Source organism: Lates calcarifer, linkage group LG3 (assembly GCF_001640805.2).
Source record: "Lates calcarifer isolate ASB-BC8 linkage group LG3, TLL_Latcal_v3, whole genome shotgun sequence".
Lineage (NCBI taxonomy): Eukaryota > Metazoa > Chordata > Actinopteri > Centropomidae > Lates > Lates calcarifer.
The window spans coordinates 3,825,567-3,841,779 of NC_066835.1; the positions used below are offsets into that span (position 1 = coordinate 3,825,567).

At 39.8% G+C, this 16,213-nt stretch overlaps 1 protein-coding gene across 1 annotated transcript in view; it reads left to right on the forward strand.

Annotated features, from left to right (window-relative positions):
* The first annotated feature begins 4,015 nt into the window (after window positions 1-4,015).
* fam135b (family with sequence similarity 135 member B) overlaps window positions 4,016-16,213 on the forward strand; it is a 40,181-nt gene continuing 27,983 nt past the window's right edge. Inside the window, exons 1-3 of the mRNA XM_018701292.2 lie at window positions 4,016-4,157; window positions 10,257-10,353; window positions 13,583-13,662. Of these exons, the coding sequence (XP_018556808.1) occupies window positions 10,277-10,353; window positions 13,583-13,662 (157 nt within the window). The 5' untranslated portion in view covers window positions 4,016-4,157; window positions 10,257-10,276. The remainder of the gene's footprint in view (window positions 4,158-10,256; window positions 10,354-13,582; window positions 13,663-16,213) is intronic.

The following is a 16,213-nucleotide window of genomic DNA, read 5'->3' on the forward strand; positions in this document are numbered from 1 at the left end:
AAATTCTCCAAATGTGTGGAAACCATGAACAGCATTCTTTCAAAAGCTATTTCCTATTTAAATTTTTCATAATAATAGTGGAGAACGTTGTCCAACATTTCCCATAGGTGTTGATTCATGTAATTTTCATGCTCATCAAACCATTCATTGACTTGTTTCACCCTATATGGAAATATTAGCATTCATTTATACAGGTTTTTCTTATACTTGTGTCTGTATACTGTGTTAGCTTTTCATTGGTCTTATTGACAATATAAACCAAACTGAGGGTAAGGTTTGTGTCTGTGATCATCCCCAACACATTAAATCACCAGAACCAAGCCAAATTAAAAGCAAAATACAGCTAGCAGGGCTAGGAGTTACTATCTGAGTTTGATATTGTGAAAATTGGTGTCCTTGTTGAATAATCTGTCTGCAATTTCTGCCAGTCTTTTCTTTTTTTTCCCCAGACTATATGGTCACCTGGGCTCTGGCTACCGTCTGAAAAAAAAAAAAAAAAATCAATAGCGCTCTTCTCTTAATCAAGAGTGCTTGGAGCTTATGGCAGAATGCCATGAGAGAAAGCAGCAATTGACTTTGGGTTTTTAAGCGGAAGGTGAAGCTGGGAACAGAGGAGGAAAACAGCCATCCTGGGCTCACTCATTCAATCAGAGACACAAAAGGAGCAAACAACCTCATAGAAGAAACTAATTTCCTACTGTTGATAGCTGTTAAACACACATAGACTATAGCTTATGGGTCATGGATATTTTTATTCATTTGTTACATAATCCTCCCCTCTTCCTTATCTGACAAGTGTCTGTGAGCAGTTGTTTAACCAGGACAGATGGCATTTTAATTGCAGTACCTGACTGCCAGTAACAAAGAAGACAGCGCTGGTTAGTGCTTGTCTCTGTCTCTCCGTTGTTACTGATTAACTGTCTCTTCAATTATAACATTTACATAAGATTTCTGAATAAATTCATTCCTTAGATTCTTAAAATGGTGCATTACACATAAACTCCACATACTTTAAGTGTAAAATGTAATGCTCTTTAAGTGTCACAGTCTCAGAACTATCTTCGTATCGCTTTTCAAGCTCCCTAATGCAGATTTACCTTAAAATGTCTCCCTTTTCCATTCACCCCTCGTGACTAGGAATGTGTGTTAATATTTTTGCTGAGCAACATGGACAATTTCACTGGACCTTGCATGTGGCTGGATTAACCTGCTGGTGGCCAAGGGGCAAGAGTAAAACGCTGGGCACCCATCAGCATGTCTAAGCTGAACTATTTATGAAATAAAAAACTATGAAAAGGCTTGAACTACACATACAGAAAGAACAAACAACAAACAATATGACAATACAGTATAAAATAACAAACTGCATCATTAGGGACCCACCAGACACATACAGACATGTGATACACAACTTTAGGTGGATGGTAATAAATTTCTGAATGGGTGAGGTATTAATCATTCAATTAATTAAACAAATTCATGATTTAAGATTCATGAAATGGGTGGTAATTGTAGAATGAAAAACTTTTTACAAAATTAAACATTTCATGTGTACCAACTCTTGGAAAAAATCTCTCTCTGAGCAAGCTCTAAATTAGGTGAGGAATGTCTTTGTCTATTTCCAGTGCACCCAAACAGGCACTTTCTGCTGTGCCCCATATGCAATATGCACCCAGGCTGCCATGATCAACCCCCTGTGAGACTCTAGAACCTCTTATTTCCTGTTTTATTTTGAAATCTCTTGTGTCTCTTGTGGTTTTGCTTCCTGTCTTTGTGTTTTCCCCGCCTGTTTTCTGTATCATTTGTGTGTCATTAGTTAATTATCCCTTGTGTATATATATAGTCTGTCCTTTTTTTTTTGCAGGACAGTGAGAGAGACAGGAAACAGGGAGAGACTGGGGGAATGACAGATCGGGAGTCGGGAGTCAGGAGTCAAACCGGGGTCCGCTTGCTCTAGTCCACTAGGGCTCACATGGTACACGCTCTAACCAAGCTATGAGGGCGCCCCTTATAGTCCTGTCTTTTATGTTATGTTAGCTGACAGCCATGTTTCTAGGTTCTCTGTGTTTGCGTATACTGTACCTTCCCTGTGTTGTGACCTTTGCATCTTTTAGTTCCCCAGAGGATTTGTTTTGCTTCTTGACCATCGCCTTCTTCACCTGCTGGAAAATCTTGTGTTCTTTTCATCAACTAATAAATCATTGTACTGCCAGCCCTGTCTTGGTGCGTAGGTTCTCTTCTCCTGTGTCTTGAGCATCAGCCGTGACATAGGCAACCCTGTCAGTGCATCTGCATAGGGTCTCCATGAAGGAGAGTACACCAGAGGCTGTTGCTGCAGTGGTGGAGAAGGCAGGTTTGAGATTCTGGTGCATGTGCCTGGAGAAAGACCTTTTTTTATTTTTAAACAAGGTGATTTATTGAAGGGTTTATATCAAAATAAATGTGATAGCGACCCAAAAATAATGATACAATAATGATTACAAGATGATTTAACATTTTAACATTTTTTCTTTTCAGGTTGAATATGTTGCTTGGTTTATGTACGATGTGGATCCATTGCCTTCCTCCCTGGAATTTGTCAGGGACGTGGAAAAGACTGAAGAATATCTCTATGAGCAGATATGTGAACAGTGTCAGAAGTAATATTGGGTTTGTTAGTAGATTTAATCTTTCATGCATGACATGCTAACTAGGAAACATCAGCTGATGCCACTTGGCAGTTCTGGGAATGTTCTGCCCAGAGCAAAGCACAGTCCTGGAGTCCACTGAGTGCAGCTTGGTTGTGTGTTCCCTTGAGGCAGTGGTGATCGACATCATGAGGGCCAGTCAGCTGCTGGCTAAGCTAGCTGCTGACTCAAGGTAAGCATGTTTTCATATTTGTAAACACAACTGATATAATCAAAATTAAATATGTAAAAATACACCTGACACCTGACACCTGACTGTTTTTTTTTTTATCATAACAGAGGTCACATGTGCATCAACGCATCTGACTTCCTGTGAGCGCTACTCGGAAAAGCAAACTATTGGCGGATGGTCGACCACCCCAGGAGAAGGGATGTCATGTCCAGGCCTTTACAGTGAGGACAAAGCTGGAGAGGAAAAGGATGTCATCCTTTCAACAGGACCGTTGATGTTACTGAGGACCTGCCTCTTGACAACAGTGGTGCAGCCTGCCCTGCATTGGCCTTTAAGACATTAAGCAGATCTCATCTGACGAAGTCTACAAGGACAGCTGATGGACTTTGCTCTTTAGTTGCACACTGTCAATATTTGTTATGAGACTTATGTTACCAAAGTAAAATCTTAATAAAGTGAGTGCTTTGACTTGTGTAAATGGTCTTGTATGAAGCATACAATGCATGTCTCAATTCATTTGGGTGAAATCGTGACATAGGCATAGGCTACAACAGACAACTCATCAATGGACCAACCAAAGAATGTGACCCCCCCCCCCGGAAAAAAGTGTCTCATTGCAACACTCCCTGTACTCCTTTGGTGATGATGACAGCCTGTACACAGAAGTTTGTGGCTCTCATTCTGCCATGGGCTTCCAAGTCACGTGACACCCGCGTGCTTATCACTGCACTATTGTTTTGTTTGCATAACATTCACCCTTTGTTTCTTCGCGTGGTAATTTCACACCGCACGGTTCGCTTCAGCTTTTAGGGGGCAGGCTCTGACGTCAGCTCGCCCGCTGGACGCACACACACGCACACACACACACACACTACAGTGCAGCAGCAGCAAAGCGGCAAAGACACACACTGACCGGCTGCTGACTATTAATATTCCACTTAACTGCCCCACTGTCTATATGCATTGTTTTACAAAACGGGGGGATAAACACTCACACAGACAGATCCCGCGACAGACGCTGCTGCACTTTCCCAAATTGAAATCCCCGTCAGGAGAGAGAGACGTAGAGGGAGAGCAGAGAGAGAGAGAGAGAGGGAGGGAGAGAGAGAGAGGAGGGGGGGTGGGGGGGACTGCAGAACATACAGGGTCTGGATGAATAACCATGGCAACAGCAGCAGCAGCAGGAGAAGCGGTGGTATAAACATTGCAAAACGCGCATCCATCCGCAAACAGCGATTTACTCCAGTAAAGGCTGGACCCCGAGCCCTGTGTGGATATTAGACTTCATCACTGCTAAGGTGAGGCTGCTTTATTCTACATGTGACACCCTCCGCCCGCTTTTAGCGGGATGGTTGTTGGCTGTCTGCATGTGTGGAGGATTCATGAAAGGATTGGGATGCTCGTTGTTGTACATTACAGCAGAGACAGCTGCTACTGTAGACTGCTGGGTGGTTATAGCGCTGTCAGGCTGAATGAGGATGGCTTTAATAGGAAACGAAGTGTCTCATATATACATCATATGTGCTACTGCTTACTGTATGGATGGTCAACATTGGGCTATGTGTGCTTTTGTGAATAGTCTTAAGGACACTCCACGCTGATAAGTTAACAGAACAAAAGGGAACATTTAAATCACACCAGCTTTTCACAATAAAGGTATTAATTACACGCATTCAAGCAGAATGATCTCAGTGAAATACAGAGTCATTTAATTAACAGGAGGATGTTTGTTAAAGCTGCTCTGCAGTACAGTGTTTGCTGTTTATTATCAGTTTTGCACAGATGCTGGAGTCTGAAATAGTCCTACACAGAGTCTGACATGAACAAAGCAAAGCTCCCACTCCAAAATGAAACAATGCACAATTGTTGTCTTTGTCACAGCAGGCTGCAAAAAGATAAAAATAGAGCTAAAGGATGATACAAGGTTAAACAGATTACAGTTAATAAGGCTGCTCAGGCTCTCGTGACTGATGTAAACATTTCATTAGAGCAGAAAACCACAAGACCACGCTGGAGTACTGGACTGTGTCATTTCAGCAGTTAAACTGAAGTAATTCAATCTCATGACCGTCTTCATACTTTTTGACCAGTCCTTCCAAGAATGCAAAAGCACATGCGCGCACACACACACACACACACACCCATAGTAACCAGTACGTGGTCCTCACAGAAACAGAAGGTGTTTTTCCAAGTGGAGAATATGAACTAGCGAATCTCTTTATGATCTTGACTGCAGATTGCATGCTACTCCAGCAGCTCTCCAAACACCACAAAAGACTTCTGAGGCAGTGAAAGTTGGATTTTCTAGCTACGTTGTTAGCAGCAAAAGCCCTTTGATCATTAGAGAATCTCATTTGGAGACAGTAAGGATGCCAGTCACATCCTTTCAAAGTCATACTCTGACTCATTTAACTCGATAACTCAGGCCACTTGGTCTCTTTTTTGCCTTTGTAGGGATTTGGCATTGTAGCTCCAACAACAAAGAGCCTAATACGGCATCATGGAGGGCTTTAGCAAATGTTAGATTATGCCATCACATGATTGCTAGGCTGGCTCAGTGGATTCCTCTTAAGGACACTCTGTCTCCACATATCCAGTTTTTCTCCTTGAAATAGTCAAGGAGAAGCATGGTTGTAATAACTTTGACAGATCTTGATATTCTTGCTACGTCCCCTCTTTTGCCTCTTATCACTATATTTGGTGATAGTCCTTTGTCTGCTGTGTTCTGCAGAGGGAGTTGGATGTTAATGAATGGAATAATGTCTGGGATTAATTTCCGGCCTGTTTTTGAGCCATGCACACACACACACACACACACACACACACACACACACACACACACACACAGAGCAGCTTCCAGTCGTGGCACACAGTGACTCTGTGCTACGATGACACCTACGCCTATACCTGCAAAATCAGCTCATTCCATATTCAGTCACTGTGAACACGTTCCCTTCTTCATCCTCCCCAGATTGAGATTGGAGATGTCAGTCAGCGTTCCCAGCTGAGCTGACACCAACAGGACTGGCTGGGAGGGGAGGAGGATTTTTAGTTTTTCCTTAAGGCGGAGGAATTACTGGAGCTGCAAACTCTACTCATCCAGGAAGGCCAGCGAGTTTGAGTTTGTGTGTGTACGTGTGAGTGGCCCGCATTAAATAGTAATCAGACAGCAGATGGCTGTTTTGTAATGATTAGTGTTTAATGATTTGCAGCGAGTACAAAATCAGATAGTTTGAAAAAGTGCACAAACAGCAAATTATAAGCATTAGCAGGGCTACGGAATCTGTAATATAGGGGGTAACACTGTACAGCTATCAGAGCACTGCATGTAGTCGAACTAGATAAGGTGAAATGGATATGAAAGAAAAATGATTATTACTGATAAACTTTGTGGTGACTGGTTTAATACTACAGGTCCCAGAATTCTTTAGGCAGCAAACATTCATTGATTAGCTGGTAGACTCTGCCACTAACAATGAAATCTGCTATTGTATATAGAAAGCTATTACAGAATGGAAATTGAAGGAAATTTCTCTAAAAATAACAATATATTATAAAATTAACACAACCAAATAAACTAACTAACTTCACTTTTTGTTCTTTTCTTGTTTATTTCCTCTTATTAGAAAATAAATGAAATATAAAGTAATGTATTACCAATTTATTGCTGAACATAATTCGTTGAATTATGTTTCAAAGCCATGTAAAATTTCTAATGGGAAATACTGGATCCTGGTTGAAAAAGTCTAAAAATAGTGCCTACTGCAATCAGCCTAATTTTTTTTTAACCGAAGATGCTGCTAGGATAAGGCTGCCAAAATTCCGTATTTTTTCTTTGTCTGTCAGCAAATCAAATGAAAAGACCAAACCCAATAAAGGATTTATCTCACTAACAAGTATTGCCTGTGCTGCCCCAAGCGAAAAAACAACACACAAACTATAAATTTGGGATCTATCTTATAGACAAGGGGCTGAGTGCTGCAGACAGGCCGCGGAAGTTAGAAAAAATTAAGAGCAGGACAAACACATTGTTGATTTTCTCGTGGGATTTGTTGACAATATGAAAGTAAGAGTAACTTTTACATAAGATATTCTCTTTTGCTGCCCTTCTACTTTTGCTGACAACATCATCATTATCATGATCATCATTGTCACAGTCATCAAAGGACACACAATCTATCCTATTTAGATAAATGACAGCTGTATGCCTTTGAAACTGTCAGCGTGGGTGCTTTGGTCTGTGCCTCGCTGATTTGATTAACTTTTTGATGAATTTTCAGCCGAGGCTGATAATCAGTGCGTGTACTGACTGCGTGCTCCAGCCATATACTGTAGGTAGAGATTGTTTTGATGGGAAAGAAAGCACATTAACTCCCATGTCCCTGGACTGTGAGTCTCCATTTAATCAAGCACACAGTGTTCATTCTCCTCACTGCCTACCGAACACATTGCTGGAGGAGTGCGCAGCTCCCTCTTATGAATCTCTGAGACAGTGGGTAACAGATAACTAGGACGTTCGCTTTCAACTCAGTGAATTAGGGAAGCAATGAGGCACCTTTGGCTAGCTTCATCAACACTGATTGGCTCATGACATTGTGATGACCGCCATCATTTGTGGTCACCCTCATACACACAAAGCTTCACTCTTAGAGTCTGCCGAGTGTGTCAATGTGACACAACATGCCGAGTCAGCAAGAGGAGGACAACAGTTTCACAGTGTCATTTCTTGTCTCTTTAGGCCATTTGCAGCAGTAGCCAGCTGATGTACTGCAAGAGAGAGGGTTACTGTGTTTGTCAGGATTGTTTGACCGTACTGCATGCTTTTATGTCTCTGTGCTATGGAATGGACATCGTCCTCTACACTGTTGGTTTCAACAGAATAGGGTTCAGGTTTTATTTAAGATTTACTGGCTCTCCTTTCTCCACACTTGGCAAGATTCTTATAATACATCATCTTATCAGCATAAGTAAGGCGAGTGTATCCCTGCCAAGTGAGAAGACACCTTAGACTCACCCTATTTGCGCAAATGAAATTCTGGTGTGGGGAAAGGACACTGGAATAGATTTCTCTGCTCATAAGAAGTGACAAATCACTGACAGTGGGTTTAATCAGGACATTTTTTGCATTTAAAGAGGGCGAATCCCAGACAGAAAACTTGCCAGCACCTTTAAACCAGTTCTTCATTCCAGATAACGTACTCAGAACAAAAAAAAATGTTATAGTTGAAATATTGAACATTTCAGATAATTTAATAACTATTCGCTAAGCACCTCTCCCAAACAACAAGTGAAGAATAACTTCATTAGCTAGGTGCAGATTCATAGCTAGGTGCAGGCCCGTCAAGCTTTTATCTCTCCACATGTTGAAGTGGTGTGTATGGGGCTGTAGTGAGACCATTCCAGCCTAAATTACTTTTTGTAATGTTAAGGTGAAAACATAATAGTTGAAAATACAAACAATCAGGCTACAAGTTGCCAGAGTCTACTTCTGTTTTTTCCTTATCATACTTCAAGACCAGCTAGCTACGGTTTTCTACATGTTGATATTATCAGTGACTTATGAAAGATGTTAACTTTTGTGTCACGACATGCAGCTTTAGCCTCAGTGTTATAGCACTATATCATATAGCCATCAAGAGTACACTTTATGTTTTAAGTGAAAGTCAAGTACCCAGTGAAAATGACTATGAATTGTGATGGTTAATCTGCAACCATTATCATTGTGAAGAATAGAAAACTTGCAGATGTAGCAAAGGAGCTAAAGGGGCTTGACTTAGCAAATAATCAACTACTCTAGTAAGAAAAATGTTATCATATTTAGGCCATGATAGAAGATTAGATGGATTCATAGGATATCTGCAAAGTGTAATTAACAGTAAGTTTTATACTTTAGTAGCCACAAATTAACTTCTCACAATATCCCAGTGTTTAAGCTGCAGCGTTATAAAACCTGTCCAGATAAAGCTTCACTACTTAAAGAAAGTGGACTGAAAACAGCATTATGCTTTTAAGCCAGCTAGGCTGAGGACTGACTTCAGTGCACTTCTGAAAGTTTGACAGCAATGACTTTGTTCCTTTATTGTGTGTGCACTTGTGTACATCTTCCTCTCTTGTAATCACTTCCCATGTCTGTTTTTACAGCACTTACAGGAACATTAACCTTACCGCACACATGCGAGGATTTAGTTTCAAAGCATTCAATGAAGGGTTATTTGATACACTTCACAGTAAACACCGTTGGTGTTTCATCTGCGTGTTCAACTCTCAGGGCACTTTCTCTGAATGCTGCAGAGTATAAAGTCCAAATCTGTGTTTCCCCCTAATGGTTTCTGATATTGTGGACTTGAAGTGAAATTAGATGGACTGCGTTTGGAAGTGCTGCAGAAAAACACTGAGCTTTAATTGTTGTTAATGGAAAACATTCCTCACACGGGTGTGAAGTGAGCAAGCCTGGGATATGTTGATCACAGACTCTTTTAGAGGCATCAATTTTCAGTGGTCTGATGCATTCAGGCACACAGAGTAGGCTATTTGCCGGCATTTGTCTTAATGAGCTGAGGGAATGTTTACACAAGCTTGTACCTGAAAGGCCCTAAAGATAACACTCATTTTAGTGATTGCTGAATCTCTTATCTTCAAGACTAACAGGAACATTTGTCAGCAGTTTAGTTTGTTGTCACGTTTAGATTTTTTCATTCAAGAAGATCATGGGTTTCAGTGTTGTATCTCAAAAGGTCAATAACTTACATTTTCCTATTTTAGGAGGAGGAGACCTTCATCTTCTCAGAATTTTATTTACTCATCAAGGTCTCTAGGGCACCTAAGGCCTTTAAAGAAAAACACTACACATAATTGTGTGATAAAATTATCATTTAGATGAACTAAGCAGACAATATGTACATGTAATTGCCAGTTTTGCAGGGATTTGACGTTTAAACAAAGGGCAAAATATAAGGCAACAGAACTGTACAGTTCATCTAGTCCTACTAATTATACAGATACTGAAGACCTGACATTTACATAATAGGTGCTGAACTCAGATCAGTCCCTAAAATCCTATGTTAAGACAGATACAGCAGAGAAGGCACTTTCCAGCTGCATATATCAGTAACCATACTCTGAAATAATGATATCATGGGATGGTATTCATTTTCTGACATTTACCTGAACAGTGATGATGAGAATTATATTCAGACCAAGATGTTTGTCTTGGTCTCATACGTCAGCTCGCCACGCTGGCCTGCATGAGTCACATCACCTCAGCACACAGAAGAAATAACAGTGTGAGCTAGTTTTAGAAATGTCATCATTTGTCTTATTTTTCACTGTGGGCTCTGTCTTATTGTTGCTTATTCCTCTGATATGTCATATTTATTGGTTGTCTTCTCTCTCGGCAGGTGATGAGTGGGATTATATCATGTCTGAAGTACAGGGAACACTGGAGTTTTCTGTAGAGCTACACAAGTTTCACAATGTGGATCTCTTTCAAAGGGGGTAAGCAATTTATCTCTGCAGAGATCACATTTCTGGAGTCATGACTTTTGTTTATTACCTGGCTTTGCAACTGGCAAGTCAGCAAACTCACAGCACATTCTCATGTTGATTGCTGAGGAAGAATCTTCACATTTTAATATTTGTCAAGAGTAGCTATTTTTTTTTATTCTTTTCCTGCTAAAATGACCTTGATTTAATACAAAAGACAGGACTGAATTCAAAACTTACACATTATATGTATAAAAATAGTATAATGGAGTGCAGTGGGTAACTCTGCATTTCAGATCATCTTTGCGAATTGCTAGATAATAGAATAGAAGAGAATAGATCTTAATTGTCATTGTATTCAAAACAATGAAACACAATATGATGTCAGCACACAAATCATAGGAACAAACTGCAGACCTGGTGAGCCACAGCAGCCCAGAGGAATTGCAAGTTAAAGACAGGTTACTCTGACCTTTGATTTTCGTCCGATCGATTATAATGTTGATAAATAGAAAAAAATGGCTTAATACTAATGAAGATATGACTCATCCTGAAATGAAGAAGGCACAATTTTATTTACGGGGTAAATTAAATTGATATGTTGTCTTTCCCCTCTATGTGGGTGGACTACACCTGTCATCAACATTCAGAGAACAGATTACTCTGCTCTTAAACAGGCAAAACATAGCAACTAGACTACTGCGTCTCCTCTACTTGGCTGAGGTAGATGAAGACTCACACGATAAAAGTGCTGGGTTTCAACCTCTGTAAATCCTCATCATAAATCAACATCAGTATGCCTCATTCAACTCCTTTCAAACTAACAAATGTTTGGCCACACACCTGTGTGAGCTGCAGGCTCTGAAGTAACTGAATGGGGCCTAGAGGCTTCACGGTGCATAGCCATCATCTACCGATACAATAACAGAGCAAAAGCAGAGAGGATCTAAAAACAGAGGCAAAAACAGTTAAGCAAGGCAGGCGGGCTATGGTAGGGAAAGCACAATATACAATCTCAATGGGTGGAAATGGGCTTGTATATGTACTACGAAGTGAGTTACGGAATGAGTAACAGGTGAGTACGTGGGTGGAGAGGAGTCAGGTGGCTGAAATGTGGGAGGAGCTGGGGTTACGGCAGAGGAGGAGGGCAGGTCTGAATGACAGAGTAGTATGGAAAAAGAGGCAGAGAATGAACCAAAGTATGACTTAACTATGACATCTTCCTTACCATCTTTCTATCTGTAATAGAAAGCTATCCATTTTGATAAAGTTTTTTTTCTGTAATAGTAGATGAACAGACACTTAGCAAAACAGAAGTATATTCAATCCTCATGAACTGTGAATGAAAGTTTATTTTATAAACTAGTTAAAATGCACAAGAAAATTGAGGAGACACTTTTTATTTGTAGATACTGTTATCTGCATTTTTCCAGTTGCACTTGTAAGGCAGTAGTGACCTATTACATATATAAAAATATCTATATTTAAATAGAACATTTAAATAGTATGATCTGTATCAATAAGCATATTATTGAATAATGAGTGATAAATGAAAGAGCTACCATCAAAATTTTTATTTTTCCAGTTTACTTTTCCGTGATATCCCATGACATAAAAAAGGGCCATGTTTATCCTGCCATGATGCGTCTGCAGGAAGATTAAATCCTTTCATCTGGCCGGCCTCCAGCTCACTGAAACACCAGCTTTATCAAAATGATTTTCCCTCTCCAAATGGGCTGGGCTAAAGCTTTATCATGGTAATCCCTTCAGCTGAGTGCACTAATATGTTTGTTTTTACCGGTTCCCATGTTGCATCAGATAGCAGCAGAGATCTGGTGTGAACACTGAACACTGATCAGAACTGGGTCCCAGTGTAAAGATGAAGCACGTACATATCTCCCCACATTGAAATGTAGTTGCTGAAATCAATACTAATCCCTGCACCAGTCAGGGGGACCACACAGCTGAACACTTGAGGACCCAGTCGTACACTGATTGCATTAAAAATAGTGATTAAATCTGCATTTGATTTGTAAAAATGGCAATGGCGATAAGCACGGCACTTTTACTTTCCACTAATGGAGGCAAAGTCAGAGTCTTAGATTGCTTCAGATAGAACCCAGCTGCATTTTCCTAATGCTATTTATTCTGTGTAAACTAGTGATCAGTTCTATTGTCTTCCAGCACCTGTTTACCAATAAATATTTTAAATGTCTGCCTTACACCTATGAGTTAATGTAAATAATAATGTTTTTGTTTCTTTATTCATCAACCTTGTCAAGCCTCCATCTCAAGGAGCGCTGTCGCTAACACACTGATGTGGTGACTGTGTTCACAGCCGTGCCTCGGTCTCTCAGACTGCTGATGTGTCCCCAGAGAGCGGCAATGTGCTTTTACACAAAGCTGCGTCGACTTGAACTGTCAAAGTGACCTTTTCAACTTGCATCAGTACATTTTCATCTTACCTTAAATGTTTGCCAGCACTGTAAAATTCTAGCACCAGTGCTCATCTGACACCTTATACAGTATATTTACACCTTTTGAACAGAGGTGCGTTATTATGTCTTTTGCATTATCAATAACCATTTGCCTTTTATCCTTTAATAATTTAGCTACATTTGTACAATTCATGGTTGATTTTGTTTAACATGACATTGTTAACTTGTCATCCATGTCATGAAGAGCACTTCTAAAATTCTGAAGCTGCACCCATCAAGGTTATTATGTAAAACCTGTCTTGTCAGTGCCGGAGTGAGGAAAAAAAAAAGCATCCCATATTCCATCTAGACATGTATCCACAATTAAAAGTTAGATCACACTAAGGGTAGCAAAAATGCAATACTATAAACACAAATGTTTTTTTTTAAATCCAGTGAAAACCTTTTCTAAATAAGCAAGCTCTGACCCTGAGCATTGAAAATACAGCGTGAATTATTGTATAAAACAGAGTTGTCCCACTGGCACACATGAACATTCTAGTGTCAAGTATGGTGATCAGTGAAAAATGTAAATTGTCCCCCGACAGAGATAGAGTGATATTATAAATATCTGTGAAACATCAGAGAGTGTAAATACCCATATATTATAGAAAACTGGATCCAAGCAACCTATTGCCACACCAGCATGTACAGTAAATTTTAAATGTATTTCCTTGATACCCTCAGGGCATTTGGAAATATAAATATTTAAATGTATTCCATGCAGTTTTAAGTGACTGTTATGTTTGTGTCCTCCCCTTCAGGTTCTATCAGGTACGAGCAGGGCTGAAGGTCTCACCTCGGGTGCCCCACAGGTTGATAGCGACAACACAAGACAACACAGGTAAGGGGAAGCGACGCATACATCCTCACACACACACACACACACCACACACACACACTCAGTCATAATATTTTTAGACACCACATAGACTTAACCAGTCTGACAACACTATCCTTACTCTCATCTGCAGATAAGCTCCCAATTTGCTATATTGGTTTTCAGTAATCGTAATCTGTTTTTGCACTTTTGCTAAATGAACCCCTGGGCTGATACATTTGTTCAGCAAATACCAACTGTTTCAAAGCATGTGTCGAGACTGAAGGATTTTAGATTTTAAACACCAGAACTCAGATTCAGTCGTGGGCTGCACTGTTTGCTGTGGTTTGTGTATCTTTCTGTGGTCATTTTGGACCTCTCTGGAGTAGTTTTATGTCTCTTCATGTCTCTCCAGTTTTACATTTTCGTACTAATTATGACATCAGCTTGACTCTAGTCCCTATAGTTTAAAACAAGTTAGAACAGGTCAGGCTTTGTCCACAGTGGTCCATGTCCAAAGAGGACTGAGTGTGAGAAAATCTCACCATGCAGTCTGTGTTTGAATTACACACATTGTGTTGGTCATGGTCATCCTTGAAGTCTGTGTGAAAACAGTAATCTTTCACAGTGTTTTGTGTTAAAGTGCATGGTAGTGCAGTGAGTGCTCTTATTCTGTGCCTGTCCTGGAAAAAGAAGATAATTTTACAGTGTCATGTGGATGCAGAATATGAACATGTCCTACAGTGTCCCCTGGTTTTACTTGTCTCACACATTCATTCCTTCATGTCTTGGCTGTATTCCTGACATCTGTGGATTTAGAAGAGCTTCAATTATAGACATGACTAGAGACGTGACTTTCTTAAAATAGAGCTATCCACAGATGCCAGTGGAAAATAAAGCAACCATATATTTTCACATGTGCGTATTATTATTATTATTTTGGCTTTAGTTGATGGGCAGTGTGGGGAGAGACAGGAAACATGAAGAGGGATATGACAAACAACAAAGGTCCCCCGGCCAGGAGACAAACTGTTTATGTTACAGTTATGCAGTCTGTGCCTTAACCACTAGGCCACCAGGGTACCCTGCCATTTGCATGTTAAGCTGTAGTGGATTTACCTCACAATGCAGAGTAATCTTTAATATCAATTGTGGATTAAAAAAAACAGAGAACAAAGACAACCAAATAGTTTCATCCAGTAACATCCTGTCGAATCTATGTGTGTTCCTACTGTTGTCCCAGCTCTCAGAGATGCATCAGAGAATGAGAATGAGAATGGTGTCTGGAAATTTTACGGTTCCACCTTGTCATAGTGATTTAGGATATTGGCTGTCTTTGGATTGACGACTGACTGACTCACACTGCAGAAAATAGCTTGCATTTATAATCGCATAGTCTTTTACTAAATGGGAACGAGATGGTTTCACATGTTTAAAATGTAAATCAGTTTTCGTTTCTCTTTGCTTGGCTTTTGCTTTCCTTAAAAATGGTTGGTAAAGGCCTGTATCTGTTATCAAACCCCTAACTCTTTTGAGAAGGTTGCTGAGTGTGTTGAGTGCTTCAGAATATGTAAACAACAACATGTGCAACATTAAGCATACAAGTGATAATAGTTTGAATTTAAGTTTCCTAAGATATAAATGTAAGGAGCAGTCAAGTTTGTAACATATTCATACGAAGCTAGACTAGTCTTGCCTCTCTAGCCATGTAATTAAAAAATAACAACATAAAATTGGCAATGCAAAAGTCTAGAGGAAAAGTGTCAATCAAGTCAAGGGTTCTATTTATTTATTTATTTTTTACTAATGTATATATTTCAGTTGAGCTTTTTACTCAAAAACAAATGTTTATATGGTCAAAAATTCGCAAAATCTGTGTTTTACCTTTGTCTACAGTATTAAAACCTGTAGATACACTTTCCAGTGCATCCATTACTGAGAGGAGACTGATTTGTGAGTGTCAGCTAAAAAATCAATGAACAACACAGAGGTTTTTTTTTTTTGCCTTCTGGTAGTTATACTGGTGTACTTACCAAATTAACCTCTAATCTTGTGATAGCTCATAGGGAGAGGTTTCCAACAGGTGGTCACATGACCATGTAGCTTCAATCATTGTTGATTTACCTGCATGTGAAATACAGGCTGTGCAGTCCAGTGCAGTGGCCATGTTGTCTGTTTCACTGGCTGCTGTACAATAAAATATACTCCATTTGTAACTGAAAATGAAATGTCTGATTAGTGTATTGTATGCAGAGAAGCATTAGTCATGGAAATAAAGAGATTTTACAGTTAGATTATCTGTCAGGATGCTGCTCTGACTAAACTAGATGTAGCATTGCTGTGCCTCAATTCTTTTGCATCACATTTGGTAGAGTTGCAGTTCAGAAGGTTCAATCTTATCAGTGTCAACTGACTCATTGTTATTCACTCTAAGGGTGTTATTCACTTTCTAATTTAGACTTTCATTTAAGCGAGAGTAAAACAGTGTTATTTTAGTCTAGGAGTTTTTCACATTTCACTCTGGCTTGGTGTTAGGGTACAGGAAGAATTATTGTATTTCAAAAGCATCCACTAT